The 25854-nt window shown below is 44.1% G+C and overlaps 3 protein-coding genes across 3 annotated transcripts; 2 read left to right on the top strand and 1 right to left on the bottom strand.

The window, feature by feature from the left end:
- Positions 1-1953: 1953 nt before the first annotated feature.
- Positions 1954-4631, top strand: depdc4 (DEP domain containing 4). Its single transcript, XM_068755354.1, has 9 exons — positions 1954-2032; positions 2123-2534; positions 2739-2890; positions 2978-3164; positions 3255-3508; positions 3646-3788; positions 3897-4022; positions 4144-4222; positions 4432-4631. Exons 1-9 carry the CDS (start codon positions 1954-1956, stop codon positions 4629-4631), a joined length of 1632 nt encoding a protein of 543 aa, XP_068611455.1.
- A 1511-nt stretch (positions 4632-6142) lies between these two features.
- scyl2 (SCY1 like pseudokinase 2) lies at positions 6143-12424 on the top strand. Its single transcript, XM_068755154.1, has 19 exons — positions 6143-6230; positions 6986-7170; positions 7298-7455; positions 7790-7934; positions 8362-8511; positions 8601-8822; positions 8932-9048; positions 9145-9270; positions 9364-9540; positions 9756-9767; positions 9908-10030; positions 10118-10231; positions 10341-10473; positions 10555-10673; positions 10750-10850; positions 11038-11107; positions 11221-11298; positions 11384-11506; positions 11586-12424. The coding sequence occupies exons 2-19, from the start codon at positions 6994-6996 to the stop codon at positions 12198-12200; spliced, it is 2760 nt and encodes a 919-aa protein (XP_068611255.1). The 5' UTR covers positions 6143-6230; positions 6986-6993; the 3' UTR covers positions 12201-12424.
- A 3670-nt stretch (positions 12425-16094) lies between these two features.
- Positions 16095-24480, bottom strand: epyc (epiphycan). Its single transcript, XM_068755569.1, has 9 exons — positions 24295-24480; positions 20818-20998; positions 19931-20494; positions 19436-19639; positions 18839-18970; positions 17689-17847; positions 17395-17597; positions 17188-17283; positions 16095-16265 (listed from the first exon to the last, which is right to left on the bottom strand). Exons 1-9 carry the CDS (start codon positions 24478-24480, stop codon positions 16095-16097), a joined length of 1896 nt encoding a protein of 631 aa, XP_068611670.1.
- Positions 24481-25854: the final 1374 nt, after the last annotated feature.

Below are 25854 nucleotides of genomic sequence, written 5' to 3'. Positions count from 1 at the left end.
AGAAGCTGTTTAGAAGCCTGTACGTCACCATTATATCAGCAGAAAGCCACTGAAATTCCTAATAGTTTCTCAAATGCAGCAAGTCGGTTAACGGATAGTTTACTACAAAAGCAGGCAAATAGAAAAACACACTCTTTTTTAGAATGTTGCCGGTAGTAGAGCTGAAACAATTTGGGTGCTGGCTTGTAGAGCATTATTTTGTTGATTAAAATAGTCTCAAATATGCAATTCATTCCCTTTGGAGTAAAGGAGTAAATCTCATAATCTACACCTTCTTACCTTGATCTTAAACTGGCAGATGGTGCTTGAAGTGCAGTAATTCAGTTTGAGACTACTACCAAAGCCGAGACAGAAAAAAAGATCCATGTCCATGACTAGGTTTAAACAATAGTTTCTATTCCTTGAGGATAATAGAGACATTGTTTAGGCCTATGTGAGGTAAACTGCATCTCCAAGGCAACATGGAACAATAGGAGGGGCTTCTCAACCATTTCAGAGATCCTGTTTCAGTGTCGTCTGCCGTTCACAGAAATGCAAACCCTGAATTTAAACCCTCATATGATGTAGAAGGTTGCACATGATCATTATGAACACAAATAAATTACAATATATAGTTAAATGAAAACTGGAAATATATCTGGATGACTGCAACAGCTTTAATTAGGATGTGTTATAGCTCTATATTATAATCTGAGACACATCGCGATTGTCTAATGTTCTGAGATTATCCAGAGAGTTTGAAAGTGGCATAGTTTGTATACTGTCAGCTGCCGCTTCATTTTTAAGAAACAATCAATAAGTAAGATTTTAAAAAAACACAATTGCATAAAATGCAAAATAAAATATAATTTGACATACATGTGTGTCTAGACAGTAGATTTAGAAAGAAATTTGGATTGATGGTAATATGTGCACACAGTTTGGATGAATGTCACTTACACACAAAAATAATAAATACACATTTAGTCTACATACTGTTACATTACTGCAACAATTAAAGAAACGATTAAAAAAGGAGAGAGGGCACAAAGCCAGCCTTCTCAGGTGGAGATCTACCTGCAGTGACAGTGTAAATAACGCAGTGGGCTGGGGGGGCGGGCCGAACGCGAGGGCTGCTCCCATTGGCTGCATTCGTCTCTACGTCCTTGACAACATTCGTTGTGAACCGAGACGTATTTATTTTTACACACACACACACACACACAAGCGTAAAAGGGGCGTACACGCGACCTAAGCAGCAGACGAAAACAAGTTCTCCATGTACAATATGAAGTAGTACATTGTAGTATTTAGGTGTTAAAAACAAATCCCGAGCATTTTATTTTTTACATTTGATATGTAAAGCTTCCACATTCAACGCTACCGTTCAGCGTTGTGGTTATAACAACATTATGGACGACTCCGCTACGTAGTTTGAACTTCGACGACTGCAGAAGGCTTCCGTACATACGAAAGTCGAACTAAATGAGCATAAAAGTAGCCAGAAAAATAAAACTAATCTTCAAATTAAAGCCACCTATATGTAACATTCAAAAGCGACATGTACCTCATAAAGGTCCGGAAAATGACCAAGAAAACGAACAGTCCGCGCCCGCCACTGCTCGGATACACAGAAAATGTCGTCGTGTTTACGCGTCCTTTAAACAGCAACAGCTCGCAGTGGCCTCAAAGGCGAAACCATTTCATTCATATGGGGGGGGGGGGCTTGCGTCCACACAAAGAGAAGATTATATTTAAAAGTGTGATAGTCAAGTATTTCAATAAAACATATTAATATTAGAACAATTATAGAAAAATTAAATACGCTTATGTAGTTGTAAGGCAATGCGAAGCAATAATTCTCGCTGTACTTTTCGTTCTGATGGTACGCCCCCCCCCGTGCTTCACATGGTACGTCTTTGCTTACGGATGTGACCTCACGATGGGGATTGCCTACGTCACCGGGGACGCTAAATGATGGCGGTTGATTTGACTCCTCGCTTCAGAAGGTTGAACAGCCAAACAAGAAGTTTTCGTGAAAATACACAACACGGTGAGACTTTAATATCAACACAAACAAAATGGCGTTTTGTTGACGCACGTGTAAACATGTCTCCTCTTGATCCGTTTGCCTTCTGAGCAGGTGTTTCCGGGCCTTTCGGCGCCACGCAGCTTTGGCACAATATCATTCAGGCGTTGCGGACCCAGGTGGAGGTGCGCCCTTGTCGAAGGCATCTCCGCGTTCACGCCGACTGTTTCACGGGATCAGACGCCGTCGACGCCGTCCTCAGTTACTTGATGCAGAATGCGGCGCTTTGCAGCTCCAGCGCGGTGTCGCGGCTCAAAGCTGCTCGGCTCTGCCAGGCTCTGATGGAGGCCAAGGTGCTGGAGCCGGTGGGCGCGAAGCTGTTCCGCAGAGACAAGGAGGCGACCTTCGAGGACGGCAGCTGCAGCCTCTACCGTTTTCTGGAGCATCCAGTGTTGCCCCATTCTGGAGAAAACACACCACTAGAGGAGCAGGAGGTGATGAAGAGGAAGAGGACGAGGAGCTCCAGGTTGGTTCTCATTCCTTTTTTTGTGCAAAGTAACATTGAAATTAAGGAGCAGAGAAACAGTTAATGTTATTGATTTATAATTCGTTTATTTATCATAATTTAAATGTGACGACTCGACTTTCACAACCGTTCTATGGCCCGGCAGCTCTCCACAGGCCTGAGCTTCATTAATCATTGATGCCTTACTGTTGTTGTCGTCTGGAGGCTGAAGGAACCGAGGACGATTTCTAATCCCGTCGCTGTCGGACCGTCAGACAGGAGGATCGAGAGGCTGATGAAGACCATCAACCTGCGGCCGGCCTCCTCTCCCGCTCTAAATACGGCCCACGGGACGTCCGCCTTTCTGCCCAAGGCTGGTAAAAGACTGAGCTCAGTTTGGTGATTTCCTGAAGGAGTCCAGTTTATGGTAATTTCCTCGTTTCTGCCCTTTCATCCGTCCCCAGTCGTCGCTGAGGTTTGGAAGCAACAGACGCTGTTGCAGCTGCTACAGATGGTAGAGTTACCCATGTTGGACTGCATCCTGCTGACTCCTCCAGCCAGGGCGGCTCAGGCTCCTCTGGCCACCCAGGACCTCGTTATTTCAAACACTTGCCTGGAGAGAGAGCTGCCACTCACACTCAATCTTCCTCAGTCAGTGGTCCAGTTATAACTTTCATGCTTTGCTGCACATCGGAACATAAAACGAGAATTACAGTACTTAATATTACTCTTTGTCTTCAGTTTAGACGGGTGGCTTTTGGCAGCTGCAGACTGTTTGGAGCTGTTCCCGGACCAGCTGATCGTTGCTGCGGGGGAACAGCTCAGCCAGCTGGGTAGCAGCAATGCCGTTTCAGAAGATGAACACGCAGAGCAGAGGGCAAGTCAAAAGAGGCTTCTCTTTGACACCATTGCCAAGTACTACAGTGGACTGGAAAAAGCTCCCCTGCTCTCAGGACACCACCGGGACATACATGCTGCAATTCTGGATCTGTTGGGTAAGATTCAAGAATGTCCCTGAGATGAGATTTGACAGCCTAATCTCACACACTTTCGCATCGGCAGCTCTTTTTTTGTTTTTCTGTTTATTTTCTGCCTCCCCCTTTTTTTTTGTCCGCACATTGTTTCTTTCCAGATGAAGGAAAAGTACGGGATGCTACCAAAGCGTCTCAGTTGTGTTTGCGACTACTGGAAACGAGCAGGAGGGATGAACTCAGGCGGCTGCTGGCCTTTATGGCCGCAGCTGCTCACCCGGATGCATGTCGTCTTCAGAAACAGGTAGTTTGTCTCTACCAAACCACGCCCGTTTGTTTGTATATCATAATAAGGAATAATAATTAGAAACAAAAACGATCATGCACTAAATGCTGCTGTGCTTCCTTTCAGAGCGATAACGGGGCCCTGGTTTGCCGCACTTTTCAAAAAGCGGTTGTCCAAAATCATGATCTGACTCGATCTCAAATTGAAACCCTGGTGTTTTTTCTCATGGACAATTGTAACGAGCTCTTCAAGGTACACAGATATTTCTTGCTTTTAATTTTTGCTAACACTGAATTTAATGACTGCTTAAAAGCTTCACATAAAACCCAAAACATGTTTTTCTTTTTACTTGATTTGCTCATAATAAATACAGACTCCTACATCCCTCATTGAAGCTGTGAGGAGATCACTGAGGACTATGCAGCAGGGGAAAGACCCCGACTCGTTTTCTAGTAAGTCAAACAGAAATATTAGTCACATGCTGCCATATATTTAAAAGAGTCAGCCAAATGCTCATTTGTGTTTAGATGACAACAGCAGTGTAGGGTCTCTAATATTTTGGCTTGATGTCCTGTTTAAACATACAGTTTGTAACTGCATTATCTGCAAACAATACGCAGTACGAGGAGGTCAAAAGCTGCCGTTCCCTTATGCGTTGCAGCGGTCACCTTCTGCCAGCGGGTGACGCTACAGGAGTACGAGGACCTGCGGGACTCCACCACACTGGAGAGCCTCAAACAGCTCCTTCATGACATTTCCTCCAGCGAAACCATACCTGCCAAGCAAAGGAGGAGGCTGCTGAAAGAGTTTGAAAAACACCACCCCGTGGTCTTCCTCAAACATCTGTCCAGCACCTTCTGATGCATCCAACTGAAGGGTGTGCATTTGAATTCCCAGGTCCCGAACTTCAAAATGATTCTGTTTAAAAAAGAATCATTTGGATTAATTTTTGGATAAGCTATAAAGTAGCATATAGTAACGACTGAGGCTGGTTCTATGGAGGGATTGATGCCGTTAGTGCAGATTAAGCTAGACTTGCTGTTATATCCTTTTAATTGGATGTAATTCAAGAAGGCATTTTGAGATCTGTTTGATCAGAGCAGCTCTACTCCTGCTTTTGCACTAATTTAGAATTAATGTTTCATCATAATCATGATATCAGTTGCCGAAATCGACTGTAATTTTTATTTTTATCGTCATCGCTGTTAAAATTTATGTTGAGCACTTTTCTTGATATTTGCTTTTATCCATCAGATTGTTCTGGTGTTTTTACAGAAGGCAGAATATGAAGTATCAAAATTTGAGCTATTACTGACTATTAATGGCCAGCTTATGGACTAATTATTTAACTTTGTGGGGCAATAACTACTGCTTTTTGAGATATCCTTAAAAAGTGTCAGTTAGACTGATTGGGGCGTTCAGTTTGTAGAAGAATACAAAAGTATATTTGTATTTTATTTTTGTTTTCCAGTAGCACTGCACCAATGTAAATTAATAAGCATTAGCACTATTTTTAACTTTGTCTGTGACCGTTTTAAAATTACAACTTAAATCAATTGAAGGCTTTACATTTTTAAATCTTGTGTTCCACATCCAATACAAATTGCAAATATTGGTTGCTAACTTTTCAGGTGGTACAACATTAACAGCTACACTGGAGCCGTGTTTTAGCACTGCATTATCTGCTTTAAATTGTTACAATATCTTATTAGAAAAGGGAACATTACATTTTGTTGTAAGATATATAGGAAATAATGAGTTAATGTTATTGATGGCTACTGAGTTAATCAATGCTGCCAGACCTGGATTTTATCCTTGTCGCTGTATGACGTCATGTTCATCTCGCATTGATCATATGTTAGTTAAATTTCAGTTCTTCTGTTCTTAGCATACACTGAAATCATGATGGAATGCACTTTATGATACTGAGATAACTCTCTATCATGCCTTTGAATAACAAATAAAAGTTTAATTTGTTTTTCTGAGTCAATACTTGGCTGTAAATTTGTTGTGTGCGTCCTGCATTTAGTGTTTGTCCGATATTAAAAGAATAGTTCAATGATATATTGACGGCTTCGACGACTTTAATGACGCTGATCAATACGTTTCTTTTCCTTCTCTGCTGGAACTATCTGTCCCATATTAAAAGTAAAATCAGAGATGCAACAAGCGCTGCAATTAACTTTGCGGTATATCTTGTGTATGACTTTCAAATAATGTTTTATGTATGGACTAAAATGGTCAGTAAATATAAAGTTGGGAGCTGAAGTGACGTTGTTTCGCATGACGTCATTGAAAGAATCCGGAAGTACGGTTGCTCATTCACTAGCGCACCGACAAACCTCATTCCGTAGCTGCTGGAGGACATGGGGGGCTGTGTTATCTTGTCGTAACCGACACCCCCACGGCGGAGAACCTACTTTAATTAGGAATATATACGAGGCCCCTTTCACACCCAAGGTAAGCAGCTGGAGGGTTCCGAGGACGTCAGTTCTGGGTTCATAAATACAGGAACGTCGTGTTGTTGGCTAGCTAGCTAGCTAGCTATCGTGAGGCGTTTGTTTATGAAGTGTTTCACGGTGGAGAGCGGACGGTGGCGATGATGTCAGTTTCTGTAGCTCCATTGGTAGAAGTTAGGCTAGAAGCGGGGCTGGGGAGATGGCTGCTATCTGTAGCTTTATGTGCTTAAATGTATGCTAGTTCTAATGCGTCCGGCTAAACAGGAAATTAGCTAGCAGAACGCTAGTTGTCAGACTCGACAGTCATCCGCATGACCGTCAGTCAATGTCTACGACAGCGTGTGATGACTAAATCCAACATGGAAAACGATTGCTTAATATCACGCGAATAGCATGTCAGGACATAGCCACGTTAGCACGCCGCTGTTACGTTATCCTTACGGCTAACGAGCTAATCAACAGCTATGCTAGGAGGAGAGGCTCTTTGTCTTCAGCGATGTGACCTGTCAGAAACTGTTTCTGGTTTCCCTGCGTGTCATTAAATAATATGACTGCTATCATGAGATAACGTTTAATCTGTCTGTGTGTCCTTCGGCAAATAAGACCAACCTGTTGCAGGAGATGCATTTTGTTTAAGAACTTCGCCTTTCAGTTGTCTACGTTTGCTAAATGACTGTTTTTTCATACTTTAGTTTAAACCGTATTTTATTGAAGCTGCTTTCCTTTCCTGATTCGTCTGTACTCCACCTACATCAGGATTGAACATGGAGTCGATGCTCAATAAGTTAAAGAGCACCGTCACCAAGGTGACGGCGGATGTCACCAGTGCCGTCATGGGCAACCCAGTGACGCGGGAGTTTGAGGTGGGGCGACATATTGCCAGCGGGGGTCCGGGCACGTGCTGGAGGATCTACGATGGCACGAAGAAGTCCACCAAACAGGTGTGTGTGTGTGTGTGTGTGTGTGTGTGTGTGTGTGAGAATCATTGTTCTCCAACTGGCCAGACCAGTCATACTTCAATACCTGCAGTTTCAGCTTTCGCCACTTGTTTGTCTTTTACTCCTCCAGGAAGTAGCCGTGTTCGTGTTTGAGAAGAGGATGATCGATAAGTATCAGAAATTTGAGAAGGACCAAATAGTCGATTCGCTGAAGAGAGGGGTGCAACAGCTGACCAGACTGCGTCACCCCCGTCTTTTAACTGTGCAGCATCCTCTGGAGGAGTCACGGTGAATAATGCCTGCACGACACACGCACATAGGTGTGCATATTCATAGTGAGTCAGCGCTCAGAAAGGCGCTTTGCATTAGTGGTAAAGAATACATAACGAATCTTTGGTTTTCCTTTGTGTGTGAACGTGTGAAGCTTCTCGTGATCAAAGGACTCTCTAGACTGGGCTCTGAATAATGGATGTCCTCTGGAAACATCCTCTGCTTGTTTTCTTATTTTAGTTCAATCATGACAGCTGCAATTTCAAAGCACTTATTTATCTGAATTTTTCACACTGGAGCAACTTTACAAGTGTTTAAAATGTTGCTGATGATTTCTGTATTTAATCCTCAGGGACTGCTTGGCGTTCTGCACAGAGCCGGTGTTTGCTAGTCTGGCGAACGTGCTGGGCCAGTGTGAGAACCTGCCTTACCCCTTGCCCCCCGATATCAAGGATTATAAACTATATGATGTGGAGATGAAGTACGGCTTGCTGCAGGTGGGAGTGAAGGCGCTTCGCTTGACCTAGGGCTCCAACTAAGGAATATATTTATTGACATCTTGCTATTTTTCTTGCATCAGTCATTTCGGCAAATATTTGAGGAGGTATTGTGTTCAAAATTGGTCATCATAATTTACCAGAGTAAAATATGGGCTTACATTTGCATTTAGTCTGACCAACAGTCCAGGGAGCCACTGATTGTGTTTGTTATGATAGGAGACAGAGAAAACCAGTAAATGTTCATGTTTTAGGGGCTGGAACCAGAAGTTTTTCCGAGTTAATCAAAACATGATCTTAAGTATTACATTGCAAATTCCTGTTGAACAGTTTGAGCGATGATTTGATTGTCAGCTCCGGGCTAATGTATCTGGAAATTTCACTTAACGGTCACGTCAATTTTCATGTTTTTTTTTTATCTCCTCAGATTTCGGAGGGTTTGTCCTTCCTCCACAGTAGCGTGAAGATGGTCCACGGCAACTTGTGTCCAGAGAACATTATCCTCAACAAGAGTGGATCCTGGAAGATCATGGGCTTCGACTTCAGCATCTCCTCGACCAACCCCTCGGACGCCGAGGTGAGCCGGCGTCTCTTTCTGTTTTTAAGGGGGCTCCTGCCAAATAATGCAAATACTTTCATATTTTTATACTCCCATTTCCTCCTCAGCCAAAGTACACCTGTAAAGAGTGGGATCCGAACTCCCCTCCGCTCTGCCTGCCCAACCCCGAGTACCTGGCCCCCGAGTACATACTGTCTGTCAGCTGCGACTCTGCATCGGACATGTATTCACTGGGAGTGGTCATGCATGCCATCTTCAATGAGGGAAAGCCTGTTTTCAAAGTCAACAAGCACGCCATTTTTAAGAGTTTCAGCAGGCAGCTGGACCAGGTGGGCGGAGCTTGAGTTCTCAAATAGACCCAGAAGGGTCGTATTGATTGTACTTGGTATGACTTGGTTGAATGTTGTAATCGTGTTTTCTGCTTCTGTCTCATTGTAGCTAAGCACCATGAATCCGACACTCTTGAACAAGATCCCAGAGGAAGTTAGAGGTCACGCTAAAATGCTGCTCAGCGTCACGCCCAATGTCCGGCCAGATGCAGACCAGATGACCAAGGTTTGCTTTGAGCATTCATGAAAATTGAATAAAAGAGACTACATTTTCTAACATTTGTAAATGTTTGAATTTCTTTTATTTTTTTGTGAAATTCAGCTTCCATTTTTTGACGACGTTGGCGCTACGACCCTGCAGTACTTTGACTCCCTATTCCAAAGGGACAATCTCCAAAAGTCCCAGTTCTACAAAGATCTCCCTAAAGTCCTGCCTAAACTACCGAAGGTTAAAGTCTTTAGGGTTACGAAACAAGACACTGATTCCATTTGTTGTTCCGTCACAGCTTCAGGAATCCATTCTGGTTTTTCTTTCACGTAGAGAGTCGTGATTTATCGAATCTTGCCGGCGCTGACCTCTGAGTTCATCAACCCGGACATGGTCCCATTTGTCCTCCCCAATGTGCTCCTGATTGCAGAGGAGTGCACCAAGGAGGAGTACGTTCGCCTCATCCTGCCTGACCTCGTACCTGTTTTCAAGCAGCAGGAGCCTGTTCAGGTAGACGCGCATAGATCTGAAGGAATCGGCTTAAGAGTGTAGATCGAGTCCTCTTAACCAAGCCGCTTGTCTTTTTGCACGTTTTTACTCTTTTAGAAGTAGAACTAGATTAAACAGAAACTACAACGGACGGAAAAGCATGCTCTGTTTGTGCTTGATTTGACACTTGATCAAGACTTGTCTTTCCTTGTAATCTTCTTTCCACGCTTCCCCAGGCTAGCAATATGGTGAGTGGTCTCTGCTCTGAGCACACTAGTGTTGTCCGTAGCGCTAAAAGCCCAACTGAAGCTTTCAAAAGCGTCCGTGTGTGGAAAATATCATCGCATTTGATTTTCGTTCTGCTAAATTCGATTCTGGCGCTGCGCAGATCTTGCTGATATTCCTCCAGAAGATGGACCTGCTTTTAACCAAGACGCCAGCGGACAACATCAAGAACTCTGTGCTGCCCATGGTGTACCGAGCCCTGGAAGCTCCTTCTGTACAGATCCAGGTACAAAGTTACAGCTGCTTGGAACAGTCTTTGGACACAGCAGACATCATGAAGCAGATTGCATAACATCTCCTCGTTGCCCCGTAGGAGCTGTGCCTGAACATCATTCCGACTTTTGCAAACCTGATTGACTACCCGTCTATGAAAAACTCCCTCATTCCTCGAGTGAAATCAGCCTGCCTAAAGACGTCCTCTCTTGCTGTGGGTCTCGAGGACATTTTCAGCTCGCAGCTTCCACCTCTCAGGATTTCTGTTCATGATTTTTCTTATTTCTTCCTCTCTGTCTGCACCTTCCTTGGTTATCCTGTAGGTCCGAGTGAACTCTCTGGTGTGTCTGGGGAAGATCTTGGAATATTTAGACAAGTGGTTTGTCATTGATGAGATCCTGCCCTTCCTACAACAGATCCCCTCCAGGGAACCAGCAGTACTCATGGGTGTTCTAGGTAAAGGAACGGGACAAGCGGTGTCCCTCTTTCAGTCCACAGTTGGTTTGCTAAGTTTCTCACTCCCCCCCCCCACGTTAGGAATCTACAAGTGCACCTTCAGGCATCAGAAGTTGGGCATCCCCAAAGAGCACCTCGCCACCAAAATCCTGCCCCATCTCGTGTCTCTCAGTATCGACAACAATCTCAACCTCAACCAGGTATGACAGACCCAAACGCCTGCACGCTGTAAAAAATGTCTTAAAAACATGTAGCCGTTTTCTTATCTCGTTTCAGTTCAACTCGTTCATGGTGGTCATACGGGACATGCTGTCTCGCATGGAGGCGGAGCACAAGACCAAGCTGGAGCAGCTGCACCTGATGCAGGAGCAGCACAGGTATCAAATCAAAGAGAGCTGCCTCCCGTTTGTTGTCTCTGATTAAAAATGAAATGGGGTATAAATATTAATGGTTTCAAACCCCTAAATAACACTGCCGAGTTCGATAATGCTATGTCTAGCTAAGGTTGTATAAATTCAAATTCCTGTTTTCTGGTTTGGCTTACTGGTTATCTCTTTGTACAAGGTCTTTAAACATCTCAAACCCAGGGAACCAATCAGAAGAGGCTAAAAACCCAGCCAGCAGTGGCAACCAGGTGAGAAATCGGTGCTGTGACTGCCATGTAACCGATGAGAGAACACAGGTGTGCTGAATGGTGTTCGGCTCCTATATATGCATCAAATGCGATGTTTTCTGTCGTGCTTTCAGATGGAAGATGTGTTCGGCAGCACTGGGGTTAATGGGAAAGAGAATGGCTCCACATCAACAGCCTCGCAGCCTAACCGAGTAGGGAGACGCACATTTTCACCGTTGTCCATTTAGCTTACAGTCCAATTTGTTCACCGTCTGCCCCCCCCCCCCCCCCCGCCAGATGTCTCTGACTCTAGAGGAGAAACAGCGCTTAGCTAAAGAGCAGGAGCAGGCGGCCAAACTGAGGAACCAGCAGCCATTAGCGCCGCAGGCTATCAAACCGGGCTCCGCCACCAACACGAAGGTAACGGCCGGACACGGCGCAGCAAACGCTTCCTGAAGCGCTCTCGGATTGTGATGATGAATGTTTTTTAACGTTGCAGACTAAGGATCTAACCAGCAGCCTTCTGAACAGCATGGCTTCGCTGAATAGCCTGTCCTTGGCTAACACGGCACGACCGGCGCCGGTGCAGGGCAGCACCGTCTCTGCCTTCGCCTCCCCCGGCCCCATGATGGGTCCCATGGGCGTCCAAGTCTCCAACGGCTTCAACCAATCTATGGGCTTTCAGACGGGCGTCATGGGGCTGGGGATGCGGCCCTCGGGCCCCGGCCTCTACAGCGGCATGGCTACCACCACCAGCGCCCCAAACTTTGGAGCCTTTAATCAAGGGACAAATCAAGCGCCGGACATGTCGGCCCTGGACAGTCTTTTTACGCCCAGCCAGCCTAAAGTCAGCCTCAACCAAATGGGCCCAAAGGCTGCCCCTGGCACAAACACCCCTTGGCGCAATCAGTTTGGTTCAGGCCAGAACACTCAGACTCAGATGCACAGCTCCTCCACAGGTGGGGGGGGCGCGCCCAGTGGGTTTGGGGCGCAAGCAAACCCCTTTTTCAGCCCGCAGAACTTCTCTCAAGCTGCTGCTGCTGCTAGCCTGAACCAAAGTGGAATTAAACATAGCGCGTCGAGCAGCAATGATCTAAAAGACTTGTTTGGCTAAACAAAAGTTAAAGAAAGACGGGCTAGCTTAAGTGTATTCTTTTAGTGAGTCTGGATCAAGGAGCCTTGAATTCTCACAGAACAGAACCTTGGAAACGGAACCCTTCCCACGGTTGTTGCTGACTTTGTCTTTGCCCCTGAATTCAATTTGTACTGGACCACAAGAACAAATGGTTGGGATGGAACTATTTCTTCTAGGCTGTGTTCTTTCCATCTGGGGGGGGGGGGGGGGTCCTACTGCTTTCTACTGTTAGTTCATGAAGGTTTGTGCTTCTTCCGAGTGACCGGATGAAGTGAACGTCACGTCGGTAACGCTGACGTTGCCGCTTTAAATAAGATGGAAACAAAGCGGCTTTCACGTCTGTTTAGTATCGGGCTTCTGTTCAGGGTTTTCTTTCAGACTATTTCAGAATTTGTTGCATGTCTAAAGTGATCAGAGTCGTCATAAAAATTCGCATCCAGGAGGAAAAAGGATTGGGGGGGGTGTAAAGGTCTGACCTCCCCGCTGTCTTTGCTACACAGAAAATGAAAATGGGACGATCCAGTCTGCTGGACGTCTTTTCCCTTTTTGTTACTTTCTCTTTAAAGGCTTCAAAAAGCCCCGTCCGAGCAGGCTGGCTGAAAGCCTGACCAAATTTCACCTCCGATGGTGACGGAAGACATTTTCTGCATTTCTGTGCCTGGCGGTGAAGCCTGTATTTCAGATGATTGTGGAGGCAGCTGTTACAGCAATGGCATTTTCTTCGATGATGCTAATGCTAACAGCAATGGGGTGAGGGAGTGTTGTGCACCCGTTTAGTCTAACTCTAACGTGCTACACATAGGTACGCTCATCTCTGACGACTTCATCAACCTTCTTTCTCTTTGAATCCACTGCTTCTTAAATTGCTTGCTTTGTTGCATGTTTCTAATATTGAATGCAAAAAATTCCTTTTTTTGATTCCTAATTATTACCAGTGACCAACGTCCATTTTATTTTCCTTGGCTGGATTTGCTCCTATGAGGCTCATAATTCTCACGTGCACCATGTCTGCTCATTTGTACTTTGACTTCAGCATTTTTCAGCTGTGAGGGGAAACTGCCAGTGACATTTTATTTATGTGTGTGTGTGTGTGTGTGCACGTGCGTGTGTGTGAGGGCCTTGGCATTTTTCTGTCTTTGTCATGATAGTTAAGAGGCCTTAGATGAGTCATGTGCAATAATTCTGATCAGCTTCTACGGGTGCGCATGGATCGGCTCGAGCCGTGGATGTGACCTCACCTTCATCTCCGCTGACCTGCAATCGTTACGGTCTGTCAGGTTTTCTCAGCAGCTTATATTTAAATGACATCTTTGAAGTGAATTATATTCTTTCTACATGCACCTTGCTAATTGAAGCGTAACACTGAATTTGTTTCTGTAAAATGGCACCGCCTGGAGCAGGTGGAGTTCAAGCAGCACGATGCTCAATCTTTATGGACTTGGGGAGATGTTCCATCTTGAAAGTCAGCATTGTGTGTCTGGCAGTTTAGATCTGATCACTAAGTGAATGTGATGCGTGTTCCATGCAGAACCTCAAAGCAGCAGAATAAAGATTATTCTTCTACAAGATTTTTTTTTTTTTTCTATTTCCACTGCTGTTAAATGAGTAGTGTGTGAGATGGTCCAATGAAATCCGTACAAATAAAGAAAGTACACAATCGAATACTTTAAAACTGTGGTCATTTATTGTGTGATGGTTTTAAAATACTACAGTCTGTGTTTGTGTCTTTAAGATAAGGTTTCAGTGCAGTTTTCAGGCAGTTCTGTCTTTGAGAACATTTTAGCGGGACGCAATACACAGCCATACCATTAAAACATTGCACCCCCCCAAACGGCTGAAATAAATCTCTTAATTTCTGGAGATCGGATAAGCGTTGCGTTTGCGCCGTAGATTTTCTCCTCGAGGTGTCAGATACGTCTGACTGCGTGAGTTGTTGGTGTTGAGGTTGGTTTGTTTCATCTCTGGAGGAAAAAAAACATGTCATGTTTACGGCTTATCTTAAATAGGGATAATCACAATATTTAAAACAACCTCTTAAATCCAGCTTGTATTGTTCTCCCTTCACTGTGAAGAGGATGACGTCGTTTGGGTTCTGCTGGTACTTCTGCTCGATGGCTTCGCTGGTTATGGAGCAATCGGTTCGAGAACGGTTCTGTCGATACGAGACGTGTTCAGATCCAGATTTGTCTTAACGTCCCAGGTAAATGTGACCTGTCCATTTCTGAAGACCGGCCTGTTTGAAATCATGCCAGCCTCCTGCGTTTTTCTCAAACTGCCACCGTGCTACGGAACCCAAAGTAAGGTTATAGGAAATAGGCTCGTTTCTTTGAGCTGCAAGGCATAAAGACTAAAAATAATTACATGAGGTGACGTCATTAATTAAGAAAAAACACATCAGAGTGTGACTCAGTTTAATTCAGCAATGAATCAATGTAAAATTTATTTAGCTGCATTAACATTGACTTCTATTTGACGCTTTTAGATTTGTATCAGATACAGTGTAAACGGAGTGGAATATACATTTGATGCTAAATATTTTTGGAACATGTTGACTCACTGAAATACTTTGTAATCCCACTTGCCATTGGCTTCAGGCCCAACAATCCGGGAAACGTGATTGGCTTTTAATGTCTGCCTGATCAAAGCGTCTTTGTATTTACAGCATATGGTAGTTTCATTATAATTCACTTGTTTATACCATAAACATGTTTGTCCTGTAACAAGTGTTATTTCCTTTATTACATTTTTCTATTGTTATTTTTTTTAAATGTGTCCATGTTAAATAGTTCATAAATTATATATCTGTCTATGTTTGTGCTTGCTTTTTTGTTCCATTACTTCAAAGGGTAAAATATAGAAGTAAAAACCTCATAATTCTATAACATATAAATATATATATATTTTTTTTACAAACAAGGTTTGTACTTCTAGTTCTCTTATAATGTCAACACAGACCTAAACAGTCATTCAAATGCAGATAGTGCCACCAGCCCTATCACATTATAATCTATTCTCATACTGTGCTTTGTCATTTGCAAACGTGAATGAATTGATAAATTGTCAATGAAAAACATTGAGCCACTTCTATCTCAGAGAGGACTTCAAAATAACTTTATTCACGTGTGGTTATTCCATACAGAGCACACAAGAGCAACGTTTTAGATTTATTCTTAACCCCACCCACAATCAAAATCAACCCGCACCCTCCCAAATCAAACAGTAATCTTAATTTCATTGACTCTTTGGTTTATGCTATTGTGCATGGTTAAAACATTACCTTTTGAAATGTAATGTACCAAATATTGCAGTTTCTGTAAAAAAAAAAAAAGAAATCTATTTTTATATTACAGTACAGACTTTACAAGTGAATGTTTAAACACAGTTTTTTTTTATTGCTTTAGATACTCAGTCTGCCTTTCTTTAAGCTCCAGCTTCAATAGGTTTACGCTAGTATACATTTCCACAAGTGTTTGATTTGTTCATTAGTATTTATATTATTTTTTATTTATACAAAACAAACATTTAAACAATACTACTGGTTGTTTTCTCTTGCCAGTTGTGAACAGACAACGAAGCAGAAACACACAATGCCATTTGAGAGTTTAAAATAAAATCCTGATGTCTTTGAACGCCACCTATCGGTGAGAAATGATTTGAGAAAGTTCTTGTTTGTGTGTCTGTGTGTGTGTATGTATTTGTATGTGTACAAATAAATTTTGTTGGAAATATAAGAGTAAATGTTTTGTTTGACGGTTCTAAATCATTTTTCAATTAATTTGAGGAGGTGATTAAATGGGATGCGTGTGTGCGTGTGTGATTGTCTGTCAATATGTACAAAGATGTGTGCAAGAGTGTAGATGTGTGTCTGTGTGGTTAAATGAGATCCCCGATGGGTATACGAGGCAGGCAGATGTAGGCCTGCGGGGTCCGGCTGAGGTTGATGGGGTTGCCGTCCAGACGGATGTCCTCCAGCGCATTCCTGATGTAGTTGAAATCCTTCAGGTTGCAGAACGTGTCCTCGTGCATCGTTTGAATATTGTTACGCTGGGAAAATGGGAAAATAGAGGAGGATACACAACGAGATAGCGTCACCTGACCTGTACGTAAAGGGAGTATCGACAATATTGTTGATTTTATGGACTTTAAAGGTTCGGTCATTCATGCATTTTAGTTATTGTTCGATTATTTGAAACAATGTTTCAAAAGTCTAAATAGAAGCAAAATTACAACAGCAAGAAAATGTCTGGAAGCCAGTGTCAGTGGGCAGCTGTGATAAAAAAAAGAAAGAAAGAACTTCTGTAGTCCTGGATAAGCATGGTGGCACGGTGGTTAGCGCTGTTGCCTCTCAGCAAGAAACTTGCAGGTTCAAATCCAACTCGAGGCTTTTCTGTGTGGAGTTCGCATGTTCTCCCCGTGTCTGTGTGGGTTCTCGCAAGGTTCTCCGGATTCCTCCCGCCACCAAAAACATGCAACTTTGGTCCAGGTTGTTATTGCAAAAACGATAATTAATTCTCAATTCACTTGTATGGTTGAATAAAGGTTAAATAAAAAAGTTATATAAATGTAACCTGTAAGAAAAAAATCAGGCTACAAAAATAAAACTTACCCAGTTTACATTAAGAAAGCTTCATTGTCAAAGATTCTAGATGCACATTGTGTTTATTGCCACGACCCTCCTGAGATCGTATTTATGCCTTTGCTTTAATGGGAGGAGTTACACTGTTCTCATTCCTATTGGTTGGTGTCTTTTCAGCGTAGCTCCACCCACTTCAACCTGACCAGAGCTCTAATTAGGCAATTATTGAACACACCTGTGTGGGCACACAGCACCCGCGAAATATTAAGGTAAAATATTTTTTTTATAGCCAATTAGAAACATATTTAAACCTCAAATATGCAAAGACTCCGTGTCTTTTGAACATTTTTCTCAAGGTGCTGATGAGACGCGAGGTGAGAGCTGACGTACCTGTAGGTGTAGAGACCGCAGACTGTCTGGCAGAGGCACAGGGATGTAATCAATGCGGTTGTCCGTTAGGTACAGGTACAGCAGGCTAGTCATATCCTGCGTACAATGGGCAATACTTAGCATTGTATTTGAGTTTTTTCCGTACTTTTTGCCACAATAAGAGGAATTTATCAGCTTTTGCTGTCGTGTACGGTGGATGGTACGCACTTTGAACGCCTCGCTGTGAATTCCCTTGCTACCGATGTTGTTGTGGCTGGCATCGATCAGGGTCATGGCCTCGGGGAGAGCAGGAAGCTGTGAGACGTGGTTTTCTCGAATCACCAGCTCGTCCAGCTGAGGCAGACCCAAAAAGGCCCCGTCGTCGATGGACGTTATCTCGTTGGCAGTCAAATCGACCCTCTTCAGCTTGTCTGAAAACAGGTACAAATCACAAACGCTGAAATGTCTGACCTGCGCCTATTTGTCTGCTCCAGAGACGAACTACAAACTACAGGCACACACTCATGAAGGCGAAGTCCGACTTGTTGATCTTGGTGATTCTGTTGTAGCGTGCGTAGAAGTGAGTGGTGTCTTTGGGAAGAGGTGGCACGCCATCCAGCTTCAGGTCGTCGCAGTAGACCGAGCCGCCGAGGCACGTGCACAGCAAGCAAGTGGGCACACCTGGAACCCACCAGTGGGAAGGATGGGAGGCAGGAGACGGACGGAAAGCAAGTAAGACGAAATAAATCCGCCTGATTGTTGCTACGCTAAGCCCATGTCACCGCAACGCGGACTAGAAAAAGCACTCAGAGAGCGCCGACCCCCGCCAAACAGCTCATTCCCCTCCCAATTAGATTCACACCGTCCACATGGTGATCTGGATCATCACCAAAAGGTTCTAAATTGTTCTAAATCTTTATACACCAACCAGGAAAAGTAAAAGTGAATCAGAGTTGATGTGTATTTGTAAGTTTGCGTGATTTCGATTCTTGTTTGTGTGTTTTGTATTCTTGTTTGCGCGATTCCTTATTTTTGTGTGTTTTTTTCTTGTTTGCGCGATTCCTTATTTGTGTGTGTGTTTTTTTCTTGTTTGCGCGATTCCTTATTTTTGTGTGTGTGTTTTTTTCTTGTTTGCGCGATTCCTTCTTTATTGTGTGCGCTACAATTTGTTGTTGTGATTTGCACTTCAGGGCCACCGTATTCTGGATCCGATCCAGGTTAAATTCAGGGGGTGAGGTAGACCCCCCCCCCCCCCCAGCCCTACATGATTTTGTCAAATTCCATGAACATCGGTCAATAATCAGCTGAGATATTGAGGAACACATTTTGATGATCCATTAGCTGCAATGTTACTGATATTTGTGATCAAGTCAAGAATGTGTGTTTTTTTATTTTCATGATTTTGCAAAATGTGGAGGAAAAAAAAAACCTATATTCAAATAACAGGAAAAAGCAATCTACATTCTTATCTGAATCCACTCAAAATTTAAGAAACTCTTTCCTTGTCCAAGTCCCACTCGCACACAGAATGTAAACCATCCATTAAGAACATTTGTAGATACAAACAAACATCAACCCAATAACAGATTCAGGATGTCACCGGTTCCAAAGAGCTACGATGCAAGCGCGTCATGCCTCTCTGAATTTGCCGCCTGCGTTGTTCCGTACTGACCTGTTCTGTCAACCACCGGCTCATCTGGCTCATCGGGTTCACCGGGCTCTGGTAGTCCAGAGCTCACAGAACCTTCTACAGTACCAGCACCCTCCTGAGGAGTTTCTGGTGTGGTCGGTAGCAGCCCCTCCTCTTGTTAGAGACAAGATTAGGTGTTAAAGAAAACGGTTAGATCAGCATGGACATGGAACACGAGGTCTGGTTGCCATGGTGAATTAGAAGCGTTAACTAAATATTGCATTTAACTGAGGAATGGTTAAATGAAAATAGAATTATTTTTTGTGTGTGTTAATGACATGAAAGATGATCTGCTGAGGAGTTATAAAGCACAGAACAAAAAACAGTTTGGGTTTGGACGAGTTTCCTCCGTGGTGGGTTTTCCAGCAACGTATACTCTGAATCTTTAATGGTCGTCACAAACTTTTGATTTTTTTTAAAAAGGTAATTCCAGCGCCAGACTCCTGCCATAAACATCGTTAAAAAAAAAAATCTATTCCTTTAACGCTTTTGTTTCCATTCTGGCACCAGATTTCATGACTGAACTGATTGAGTTCAAATTGTTTGGTTCAATGCACAAAGCCTAGTTTAGATACTGACCTTTATCAGTGTCAGGGACCAGAGTCACCTCGGGGACCTCTGCGTCTCCAGAACCAGAGACACCAGGATCCCCAGAAAACCCAATGTCTCCGGATGCTTCGGGATCCCCAGAGGCCCCCGAGGTTCCTGAAGCTCCTGAGAATTCCCCGGAAGCACCTGATGCCTCGCTGGGGATAGTCTCGGGAATGAGGGGCAGCTCCTCCTCTTGTTGGAGCCAACGGTTGGGGTTAGGAGACGTGAGGTTAAGGTGGGCGAGGGGTGAGATGGACAATCGATCAAACTATTAACCAATCAAATTCACTCGAGTTTTTTTTTCGATTGGGAAAAGGGTTAGGAGAGCATGACACAGAAACACATTGTGGAACAAATAAGTGACATTACAAGCAAACAAATCAACATTTAACACAGTTAAATGGAATTTTAAGGCAATAAATCACAAAGAAACGGGTCACGTAATCGAGTAATGGCAGGCAGCTGGTCTTTAAAGGTACTAACCTCCAGGTATCAATATTATCCCGGACTCATCGGAATCCCCAGAAACTTCCCCAGAGCTTCCAGAAACCTCCGGGATCAAGAGATCTCCGGAGAACTCTGCACCAGACTCGTCCCCAGACTCTCCAGAGCCAAGGTCCCCGGAGGGAATACCAATTATCTCTCCAGAGCCCGAGACGTCCCCGGAGGGAATTCCCATTATCTCTCCAGAGCCCGAGACATCCCCGGAGGGAATTCCCATTATCTCTCCAGATCCCGAGACGTCCCCGGAGGGAATTCCCATTATCTCTCCAGATCCCGAGACGTCCTCGGAGGGAATTCCCATTATCTCTCCAGATCCCGAGACGTCCCCGGAGGGAATTCCCATTATCTCTCCAGATCCCGAGACGTCCCCAGATATCAAGACGTCCCCAGATATCAAGAATTCCCCTGATTCCCCAGAGCCGAGGAGCTCCTCGGAGTCTCCAGAGACCAGGACAATGTCCACGGAAGCCCCGGATCCCGTTGATCCCTCAGAATCTCCAGATACATGAAGGCTATCATCGGGCGCCAGACGCAGCTCCACCTCTTGTTAGAGACAAGATTAGGTATTAATAAACAGACAAAGTGAAACGGATCAATCGGACCTGGATTAGACGGACACGGTGATTAAAAGGACACATTTAACCGTTGGCAGCTCGTTACATGGAACACATGCACATGGAACAGGAGACTGTTAAAGATGCAGAAGATGATTTTAGAGAATGTATTAGTCTGTCTTTTTAATTTTTTTTAACATAATGGGTGCTGCCTTTACTCCACGAGAGCAAGGCCCTCGCTTAAACGGGTCGTCTCTGAGCGTCATGCGACTCTTCGGTCGGTCAAACTGAAGGGTTTGTGCTTTTTCAGACCTGTCTGCGTGTCTGGGCCCATGAGAACCCCAGATCCCCCTGAACCCTGAGGGACGAGCTGGGCTGTCAGAGGCGTCTCTTCCTCCTCCTCTTCCTCCTCCTGCTCTTGTATTTGTTCTTCCAGTGTGGCCGCCGGTACAGGATAGTTATAATCAGGTGGGGCCAGCGTTCCAATCTCTATCTGAGGGAAAGACAGTTTCACTGAGTCAAAAGCGTAAAAGAAAATGAGTCCAACAAACTTTACCCACAGAAAATGGTTCACTGTCGTGTAAGAAGAATTTAGTCGACCGCATATACTTCCTTTTATCTCTTTTTGAGTTTTCTGTGGTTATTTATTGATTCCTAAATGCTAGACCGGGTGAAACTAATCAGCTCACAGCTCATTACCGTACGTCTCCTAGCTCACCTCCACCTGTGCAAGTTGGTACTGTTGGAAAAGACTGTAGCTTTTCCAACACTAGCCTTAATGTAGATGGAAGTGCGACACTACATTTAGTTCCTTTTCTGATTGTCATTTTTGGGACCACTTTTGTAATTTGTCAGAAATATCTGTGCACAGGATACAAATTGTGATTTTCCTTTTTTTTAATCAGGAACTGTATGACCATTTATAATGTGCAGTTGCTATTTGGCATTTTGCGTGCAGTTCTCCCGGTCTCCAGGTGAGGGCAGTAAACCTCCACACACCGTCACAGGTAATGGGTGACGCTCATAAACGCAAGCCTGCTCGGAGGGAATGGTCCTTGTGGAACCAAGACTCACATGGTAGCTGCAAGACTCCATATTCTACTGGTTTCAGATGCTTCGAGCCAGTTATTATCCGATGATAGAATAGATCCAAGCCCAAACTAAGTCCAATCTTTAAGAGACACAAATGTAGTAACCAAGAGTCACGCAGAGACATCGCATACGTCAATGCGGCTCTGAAAGTCATATTTTAAAGCTTGGCAGACGTAGTTTGGGATAAAACAAGGCCGGCCTTTGAAAAGTCCCATGCAGAGTTAAGCTTGCTCTCTTTCATATCCTTCTATCCCCAAAGCAAACACGTTACACCCAAGGGGAAAGAAGAGGTGAGAAGCTGGCAACCAAAAGCTACTGCAAAAAAAAAAAGCATCTGGAAACAACATGGGGAAACAGTCTAGTGTGCAGGGAGACAGTCGAGCGTCCACCCGAGGGTCGGTCTGTAAGGCGTCATATCAATCAGTAGATGCTTTCTGGAAGGCAGCGCTCTGCGTCCTGCGTGGCAAAACTCAAGGACAGAATATCCAACAACATGAAAGGATGGCGGCGTATGCAAATCTGTTTCAACTCCAAATGACATGCGATGTGGCAAAAGTTTCGTTATGGCTTTTCAGATCAAAGTGGAAACCAACATGTTGTTGTTCTAACTGAAGCTAGATAAGAAGATTGAGAGCAGTGGAGTCTTTCCTCACAGTAAAGATCCCCACTGGTTGGTAATACTTTTGTTCAAAACTTAACATTTTGCTTTTATGCTTCCCTTTTTTTTAATATATAATTATACAAACTGTATATATAGTATTAATTAGTGATCTTGGAAGGTCGTTACTGGGGATAGTTCAGAAACGGCATGGCTCACTCCCACTTCCTGTATTTGTGTCACATGGCTTTTTCCACTCCCCCGCCCCTTTAAGCTGTTAGCTGCAGGTTTAGAGTCGTTAATTAGATCACAACTGAACTTTTCAACACTGAACCAGTTTTTCTTTTTTCTTTTTTTAACAAGCAAACATATCTTCCCAACATTGAGACATTAAGCCGGAGAATCAGGAGAACATTAACTTGACTTGAGATCTGCCGTGAAGCCTGTGAAGCCAAGCAGATTAAAATGAGCTGCAGGTGTGCAGGTTGAGGTTTCTGACTTTGAGCTCAGCAAACCGGCCGGCTTCTTGTTTGTTGCGCGTGCATGAGGGCAGCGCCGATCGTCTCCCTGAGGCACACCATTCCCTGTATATTATTTCAAGACTACTGTGATAACCTACTAATTAGTGGCTGAGGATGAGACGTGTATTGTATTTATTTAGCCGTTTCCCAAGTGGGACAAATTAAGCACCTTGAGTTCAGCAGCAGCACAAACAGCAGTTAGAGGATGAGAGGTAATTTCGTCAAATGCAGTCTAAATAATTGGGTGGCGATATATCGTGTGCAGGTGTAAACGTTATTTTGCTCTGCATTTTGTGTAAATAAAGTTAAACATTTTAATTCACGGCTGTAATTAACTAAAACAACGTATTTATTTTTTCCACTGAAACTTGAGTCAAGGCAAAAATGATGAAAAGCGAAGCGAACGTCAAGCCGAGGTGAAGCCAGAAGGGATCTAGAGTGATTCAGGTTTTTGAGAGACGCGTTTTTTCATGCAAGCAGACTGGGGGGGGGGGGGGGGGGATTTGCTTGTGTGACACAGAAGATGAGCCTTCGCTCCTCTGAAAAGAGACGAGCCCTGAGGAGAGAAGAACAGAAATGGCAACAGACGGATGTGGAAAGCGACGAGTCAGCATTCCAGAGGCATGGAGCTCATCACCGCCTCATTTCTTGCCTGATATCTGATGTTTGTGTGAATAAAATCCTTTTAATCCTCGCTCCTCTCGAGCGCCCGGCCCATCTGAGGACCGACCCTCTCGCTGCTCGGTGCATTGCAATATGCTGGCTCTAACGCATCAGTGGTGCAGATGAACTTTGACAAGGACAGGAAAGATTCCGGGGATTGTTCCGCTTCTCCCCCTCCTGATCATCATCCAAGGTGGAAGACAAAATGTTTTCTATCGTTTTTTCTCCACTATCTACTCCACGACTCGTATCTGCAAAATCTGCTTCTGATTGAATATTGAGGCTCCCCGTCTCTGATAACAGACGATCCACATCGGGTTTCACTTAAGTGTCCGGCCCACGTGATGCCTGATGAAAATGAAAGCGTCTCCTTTTGCCGAGGTTTTATTTCCTTGCCATGAATAGATGGGAACATGAAAATTATGCTAAGGCTAACTTGCCACATCACACTCGGCTTGAGCTGATTTAACCAATCTTCTGGAATTGATTATCCAGTAGATGACCCTTGATGCCTCTGCTCCCTGTAATTGTCAGTAAGTCAATCCCTAAAAGGTACAGTAGTCTGTTTTGCTCGGCTGACCCGCTTTGAGCAGGTTAAACTCACAAAGAAACGATCCCTATGAACAGACTCTGTGTTCTGTTTGCTTGCCGTGGGAAAATTGCACCTCTGAGTTTCCTGTAATTGCCCTTTATACCCACTACAGTTGCAAAAATATGCAATCTGCACACCAGGAGATGTTTTTCCTTTTGTGAGCAAATGGAAAAAATATTTTTGTCACCTATACACAAACGTTGTTTGATTCCACACGTAAAAGTATCTCGTAAAAGTGTTTCACATATCTTGATGTTTGGTGTTGCAGCAGTAATATTTAACTGTCTCTCCAGCTTGATGACCGACCGATAAAGCTGTCTTACCTGAGGATCGTCAATTGTCAGCCCGTCTTCATAGTCGTAGAGATCCGGATTCTCCAAATTGAAATTGTCTAGATCCGCATCGTAGTTGACATTGTCGTACGTGTCCAAGTCCACTTGTCGGGAAAATCTGGGGTTGGCCACCACGGCTTTGAGGACCAAGAGTCCCAGCATGAAGTGCACGAGCATCCTCATTGTCCTCTTTGACATGGACAGAGAAATAAAGTCAAGGGGGGGGGGGGGGGGGGATGCATTCAAAGATTTACAATTGTAGATGCAGTGGAGGCCATGTTGCATGAAACTTTTACTGTCACAAAATGAATCTTATTTATTGAGATATTTACTGTCATATGTCTTGTATAATTAAAACCCCAGCAAATATGGCGAATGTTGTGAAACGCTCTCAATATGCAACGTATTGACCCCCCCCGGTGCACTTCACTTTGGCGGACTAAGGCCGCCAAATTCATCCCTGAGGTGCTGACATTTTGAGGAATCACAATACGCAGAGGCTCCTGCTTGGCTGTGGCCAGACGATATCCGCTCTAGTGCAGCCATCTTGGCTCAAGTCAGCACTTGCATGTGGAATGTCAAAGGTTGGAAGAGTTTATCTGATCAGGAACCACGAGAATTTGTCTGCACTTCCAAACTCTTCCAAATAGGCTACCTTCAGCTCGTAGGGATTTTGTGGGTAACGGTTCTATTTGAAGCAGAATGAATCTGAGGTTTCTTCCCTTCCAATAAATCTTCATTTGCATTCCAGTGCTTTTGGCTAGCGTTACAACATTTTCCCTAATCACAGCACAAAGGCGGCCACTTTCTGCATGAATCTAAAGTATGCATGTATGAATTTCACTTAGTGCAGCTCCACTGTGCACGGCCGTGACCCAGATAAGTGCAGCTCGTGATCTTGTTCTTTTCCTCAGCGGCACAGCTAAGCTTCGTGAGGGTCACTAGGTTTATGAGCATGAAATCCATGGGGAAGTGCTAATAAGATTAGCATATGGTAACTGCCGTTAGCACACATGACATCAGGTGTAGGAATCAATGACCTGCCCCCTTGGGAATATCATAGCAGCTCTGAAATAGAAGGCGCCGAGTTTAAAGAGAGTCCTAAAGGCTGGGGCAGAGAAACGGAGAGCGAGGGAAGAGAAGAAGAGCAGCAAAGTGTGAGACGGAGCGAGAGAGACGTGGACAAGATGCTGGCCCTCAGGGTTAGATGGAGAGAGTGAGGGAAAAGGACAAGATTCAGTCATAGAGAGAGAGAGAGAGAGAGAGGGCTAACTAACTCGACCCCTCACCCTTTACAGAGGGCCTTTATGAGGCCCAGCCGTCGACTGTCTCAACACTCAAACTCCAAATTCCTCCGAGGTTTGTGGACAGGATGGCAGTGAGTTACTGCTCCAAGGAAAAGCTGTGCACACACACACACACACACACACACACACACACACACACACACCTACCTATCAAAAAACCTCTGCTGCTATTTTTCAGTTGAAGACAGTTTCAGTTTTTACACCTTCTTGGGTAATTACATTTATGAATCTAATCTTTCTTCAT

Source organism: Brachionichthys hirsutus, chromosome 22 (assembly GCF_040956055.1).
Source record: "Brachionichthys hirsutus isolate HB-005 chromosome 22, CSIRO-AGI_Bhir_v1, whole genome shotgun sequence".
Taxonomy (NCBI): domain Eukaryota; kingdom Metazoa; phylum Chordata; class Actinopteri; order Lophiiformes; family Brachionichthyidae; genus Brachionichthys; species Brachionichthys hirsutus.
Note: the sequence above shows the minus strand (reverse complement) of the source record. Positions and strands in the feature narration are given on the sequence as shown.